The 6,000-nt window shown below is 31.2% G+C and overlaps 1 protein-coding gene across 2 annotated transcripts; it reads left to right on the top strand.

Moving 5' to 3' along the window:
• Nucleotides 1-386: 386 nt before the first annotated feature.
• On the top strand, nucleotides 387-3,236 carry LOC121268533 (bidirectional sugar transporter SWEET2a-like). 2 transcript variants are annotated; one of them, XM_041172844.1, is made up of 6 exons: nucleotides 387-622; nucleotides 1,782-1,818; nucleotides 1,914-2,130; nucleotides 2,230-2,388; nucleotides 2,476-2,595; nucleotides 2,859-3,236. In XM_041172844.1, exons 1-6 carry the CDS (start codon nucleotides 562-564, stop codon nucleotides 2,970-2,972), a joined length of 708 nt encoding a protein of 235 aa, XP_041028778.1. In that variant the 5' UTR covers nucleotides 387-561; the 3' UTR covers nucleotides 2,973-3,236. The 2 variants fall into 2 exon arrangements, with proteins under 2 accessions (XP_041028778.1, XP_041028780.1); XM_041172846.1 differs by having other exon boundaries at nucleotides 442-622; nucleotides 2,230-2,286.
• The last annotated feature ends 2,764 nt before the right edge of the window (nucleotides 3,237-6,000 follow it).

Here is a 6,000-nt window from a genome sequence, read left to right as displayed (position 1 = left end):
ACAAGTTCGAACTTGTTTTGTTGTGTAAGTACACCATGGTTACAGCCAAACTAGATAATTATATTACCAATTTTAGAAGTATATAAAGATAATTTGTGGTGTTCTTCAAGTTAAAACTTTATTAATCGAAAGAAAATAGCTTCAAGCTTGAGAATCCGGTTCATCTTAACGTCAGAAAATCCCAATATTCGGATATAGTCTTTATCTTGAAGCACATGCATTAAACTTCATTTCTTTATTTATTCACAGGGACATGGGTCCCTCTCAAATATTCATTTTTGGTACTGGGGGTTCCACTTTAAGTCTATCTATATCAACCTTTGTATCTGCAGATCCAGACCATTAGATTATATATTACGAGGCTTTCTCACCCATTTTCGAAAAAGAAATGAAGTTTCCACGTCGATGGAAACCCCACAAAATAAGGTAGATAAGTACGATCATCACTACCTATATATACAGGCCTTCTTGGGAGCCACTTGTGCACAAAGGTACAAAGGTGTATAAAGTAGAGAGAGTTGTCTGGACTAAGTGATCAGTGGAGTTGAATATCATTCTAAGATGTTACCAAGTGGGCTGTCTTCTGTCTCTTCAGTTTGCAGTGATGCTGCTGGTATTGCTGGTATCCTTCTTTCTTCTTTCACTCTTTTCTGCTGCTTATACTTTTTCTATTATATTCTTGAAAAGTATTATAACTAATTTCTAAGATGTAGATGAAGCAAACCCATACGCTTGATTGGGTTTGTGGAAAAGTCCATCACCTTTATGGCCTGAGATCTTGACATACATATATATATATATATATATATATATATGTATAAGAATTCCCCATCATCATGTTTGTAGTCTTGCTGTTTTTTTCCTTGTTCTTTCAGCTCTTTTTTCATTGCTGTCCAAAGTTTTATGTGTGTGTGTGTGTGTGTGTGTACACACATATATCTTAGAAATTGACAATAGGAGACTTGCAGTAATCAATATGGTATGTGACATGAGCTCGAGTAATTTGTTGTATATGGTATGTTATGTTGGAATGTTTTCAATGTTTGGGTTTCCACAAACTTGTTAATTTAAGTTTCTAAACTGGATAAGAGATTTGATCCTTTGCTTTATTAGGCTGCTGGGGAACTAGTGTCAATAGGAAAAAACTGGCTCTGAATGGTTTAGATTTGAGAAGAATGGAGGAGGATACCGAAGGATAATTGCAGAAATCTGAAGATATCTTCATTTCTTAAGCGACTATAGCCCTTTTCTCCTTTGTTTCCCTGCTTCTTTCCAAGATCTAGAAGGAGCTTCATATGTAATTTAACATGCATAAATTATAACAACATTAGGAATTGGTTGACTGCTTGATATGGATTAGTTTTTGTTGAATCTGGAGTTATACCAAGAGCCAAGAGCAGAAATTTTCATTTTAGGTATTTACATTCTCTGGATTAACTTTATTGCAACCAAGATTTCAATCCAGATGTTAAAATCAATTTAGATAAATCGACATATGAAAGAAAAAAGGTGAGCACCTCAACTTCAGCGTTCTATCCATAAAGAAAACAGTTATTTAGGGACAGCAGTTTGGGATTGCTGTAGAAGGAAACAGTCCTGTACCTATGACACCCAACAACATTGTTGATTGTGAGAAACCTATAACCTGGTAATACTTGTCACAGTGGATCCTAAAATATTTGTGTCTTCACAGTACACTCGGATTTGTTTCTTTTATTGCTTGGTTAGAACAACTATGTTTGATAGATGTTCTAACTTCTAATACCCATTTGTTATTACAGGAAACCTCTTTGCTATTGGGCTGTTTGTGTCACCAATGTAAGTTGTTAAAGATATTCTTCAGAGAAAAAGAAAATGAAAGAAATTTATGCAGTTCTAAACTCAATAATGAAATTGACCTTTATGTTCTCCAGACCCACATTTAAGAGAATCATCAGAAACAAGTCGACAGAACAATTTTCAGGATTGCCTTATATATATGCTCTCTTGAACTGCTTGATATGCCTTTGGTATGGAATGCCCCTAGTGTCACCTAATATTATACTAGTAGCTACAGTCAATTCAATTGGAGCATTTTTCCAGTTAATCTACCTGAGCATCTATATTGCATTTGCCGGGAAAGCTATAAAGGTAAGCATCACCCTGCATCTGTTCTTACCAGGAAAATTGCAGGCCTTTTTCCCATAATCCAGCACGATTATCTTACTGTCCCTTGAATTTTTCTTGCAGCTGAAGATGTTAGGTTTGTTAATAGCAGTTGCTTCCATTTTTGGGACCACGGTATATGTAAGCATGAGATTTTTTGACTCTCATGAGAGACAAACTTTTGTTGGATATTTGAGTGTTGCTTCACTCATTACCATGTTTGCTTCACCTTTGTTCATCATTGTAAGTTCTTGTGAAACAATTTCACCCAATTTTGATTTTATTTTGGACACCTTCTCCCCCCTCATATGGTTTCATATGTGATGCCAGAATTTGGTGATTAAGACAAGAAGCACTGAATTCATGCCGTTTTGTCTTTCCCTTTCAACCTTCTTGATGAGTCTATCTTTCTTTGCATATGGAGTGCTCAAGTATGATCCTTTCATTTATGTAAGTATTATTCTTCTTGCAGATCCAGCTAACTTCGTATGCAAATTTTTCGTTACAATCTTCATATGCATATCAGGCAGGGGAAAGAGAAGGAAAATAAGGAACCTACAGTAATTGATAGTCAATATGCTTCTTATTCTCAGCAGTTACACACATGATTCATTTACCAAATCAATGAAAGATAAGTCCAAAGACTGCCCAGGATTTTGTTGTTTATGCTAACTGTTATGTATGTTTTCTCTTTGCTAAATTTTTGGGTTTAGGTCCCAAATGGAATTGGAACAATTCTGGGGCTTGTTCAGCTGGCCTTGTACTCCTATTATAGCAGTGCATTTGGAGAAGACTCAAGGGAACCTCTAGTAAATCCATATGCTTGAATGAATCCATTGGGGTCAAGCTTCATGCCAAATTATTTTCTTCTCTGTCTTTATGGAGAAGTCTACAACCAGATTTTGTAACATATGACAGAAATTGGTAAGATCAATGGTGCAATGGTGAGGTTAACAAGATAACTGAAGACATGTAAGGCATGGCCCACTAGATTTGATGAACTTGGTCTTGGAAGTTGGAAGTTATTTATTGGGCAGCTGAGAAACTGTTCAGCTCCTTGTGCTATTGAAAGCGAAAAATACTATTTATCATATTTTTTACTACCATCCTCTCAACATTCCTTGATGTGGTATCAAATGGTTCGTAGACAAGTGAACAGACAAATGACAATATTTTTCAAATTATTCGTCATTTTAATCGTCATCCTCTTAGTAAGTATGTATTCACACGTAGACTTGCAGAATGCCTCAATATATATATATATATATATATATATATATATATATATATAAGGAATGCAATACAAGTAGGTTTGAGGCATGAGATAAGACATAAAATTTTCATCTAATCTTATTTTATCTTACATAATTCAAATACAAAGTTTTCAAACTAATCAATACAACTTTTTCAAATTTTTAAATAAAAAATAAAAAACAATTCTAACTTTTTTAAATTCTAAACAAAAATAATATTATAAAACTATATTCTTACAATATTTTAACTTTATAATATTATTTATTTAACTTTTTCTCTCTCATTTTCTAAAATCCAAAAAATACTCAACTCAAATTATCTTATTATTATTCACAAACTATCTTACTACTTATAAAATTTACATGCTATAAATATTTAAAAAGGCGAAGCAACTCAAAACCGTTGGGAACTTGGGAGCCTAAAAGGCTAAAATATTGTTACCTTTTCAACGGATTTCATCTACCCACAACCAATACCATCAACTAAACCCCACTAAAATAAACGGAATTTGCATGTGAGACGTTACCAACAAAACCCCAAAAGGGTTGCTTTTTGGTCAGAGTATTTTCCTATATATCACTGTTCATGGGAATCTAATTCTGCATTTTCATAAGATTTTGCTGATTTTTACATTCATAAACAAACAATGATCAAACTAGACAAGACATGGGTTTCTTCCCATAAAGTTTGCCTTGTGATTTCCACATGACCCTTCCAATTTACCAAACCTCAAATTGATGTGTACATAAAAAGAATTTTGGAATCAATCCATATGGATAAACAGAAGAATCAAAAGGTATTTATGCTCGTCTTCCTCCTTGTCAATACACTAGTACTAGCAAAGCGTCAAATTCAATTATATATGACAGAAATTGTGAAAAAAGAGTGATCTATATTTCTCTCATTCTGCTTATTCTGACAAATCATGAAGTTTCATCTGTTAAACTCCTGTCTTTCCATAAAGTCATCTTGCAGCATCCACCTAGATGCTTCTCTTGGTTATGAATACTGTTATATACAACACTCTCATTATATTTTGATCATACTAAGTGGTATGTGGCACATTCATCACCATTAGATGATAAAGAAGTATGTAATAAATAATCATTTAATAATGATACATATGACACGTCATACTTATTAGAATGAAAGTGTGATTGTAGTATGGCATATAGAATTTTCTTTTGATGATATTATTACAAGTATTGCTAAATATAATTTGAAGTGTGCGACCCTAGTATAATCTCTTTGAAAAAAAAATGGACATAATGAAAAAATTCAGAACTTTTTCGTATGATACTTAAGTATGCCCCATTTTTATTTTCAAATTGATTGTGTGAGATTTGCACACCTTAGATTGTAAAAATTGTTTTTCTATTATTATTATCATTATTATTAATGTAATGCCCTGGCATACAAAAATAAATAAAAAGAGTTGTATCTTCCATAAGATGGCTTAAAAACAAAATAAATATGAAATATGAAATATGAAAAAAAAAAAAAAAAAAACTACGACTTGTTTGCCGTTGCGGTAGGAAATAGAATTTTTTTATAGTAGTGCTTTAAATGTAGAGTTTTAATAAAAATCTGTTCTATTAAAAAGTGTTTACTATTTGATAAACATACACTTAAAGTGCTTTTAAAACAAAACAAATATGAAATATGGAAAAAAAAAAAAAACTACGGCCTGTTTAGAATTGCGGCAGGAAATATAATTATTTTGAAAAATGATTTGGATATAATATTTTTCATAACACATTATATAACTATATTTTAAATAAAGGATATTTTTATAAAACATCTTATAAAAGTAACATCATTTTATAAAAATACCCTCATCTTATATATTATTGTGAAATATGTTGTATGTATATCATTACTCAATTTTTTATAGTAATGCCTTTAATGTAGAGTTTTACTAAAAATCTATTCCATTAAAATTATTTACTATTTGATAAACATACACCTAAAGTACTTTTAAAGCTCGTTATGGTGGTTTTTCTGATAATCTAACATCATTTGCAAGAGCTTTCCAACAAAAACTTTAATTTGGTGTTTTTTTAAAAATGTATCTTCAATATTTTTTAGGCGTTGATAACATTTTTTATAAAAGAATAATGATTTGTACAAGGTCCAAATGTAAGTCCCACGCAATTCTTTTATAAAACAATAGACCCCGCCATAAAAAGTAAAAAAAAAAAAATTATAATTTTTTAGTAGGAGCCACTTTTCACAAAGGGTCTTCACAAGACATCGATAACTTAGATTTGTACTTATCATTACTCTTTTATAAATTTACTACATACTATTTTTTTTAAAGAAAATGCTAGTTTGCCCCTTTACTTTGACCATTTGTGTATGTATTTTTTTTTTTAATTTTTTTACTTAATGATTAAGAAATTGATTTTTATGTGTTGGTGTATTTTTTATTTTTAAAAAATATTTAAATATGTTAAAAAATATGAAAAGAAAGATGAGAAAAAAAATAAAAATACACATTTAGCCTAGCGGTTAAATTGAATGGGCTACTCTAGACGGCAGAGTACTCTTTTTTAAAAGAGCTTTTAGATTATTAAAACTTAAAAGTACTATAATTTTTCG

This window comes from Juglans microcarpa x Juglans regia, chromosome 5S, assembly GCF_004785595.1.
Source record: "Juglans microcarpa x Juglans regia isolate MS1-56 chromosome 5S, Jm3101_v1.0, whole genome shotgun sequence".
In the NCBI taxonomy this organism is placed as follows: Eukaryota; Viridiplantae; Streptophyta; class Magnoliopsida; order Fagales; family Juglandaceae; genus Juglans; species Juglans microcarpa x Juglans regia.
This window is presented reverse-complemented; position numbering and strand designations above follow the sequence as displayed.

Excerpts from the sequence above, each read along its gene's own strand:
- LOC121268533 (XM_041172844.1), top strand. The coding sequence starts at position 562 with ATGTTACCAAGTGGGCTGTCTTCTGTCTCTTCAGTTTGCAGTGATGCT. Across the intron at positions 1,819-1,913 it reads GGGCTGTTTGTGTCACCAAT|ACCCACATTTAAGAGAATCA; the intron begins GTAAGTTGTTAA and ends TATGTTCTCCAG. Across the intron at positions 2,596-2,858 it reads AGTATGATCCTTTCATTTAT|GTCCCAAATGGAATTGGAAC; the intron begins GTAAGTATTATT and ends TTTTGGGTTTAG.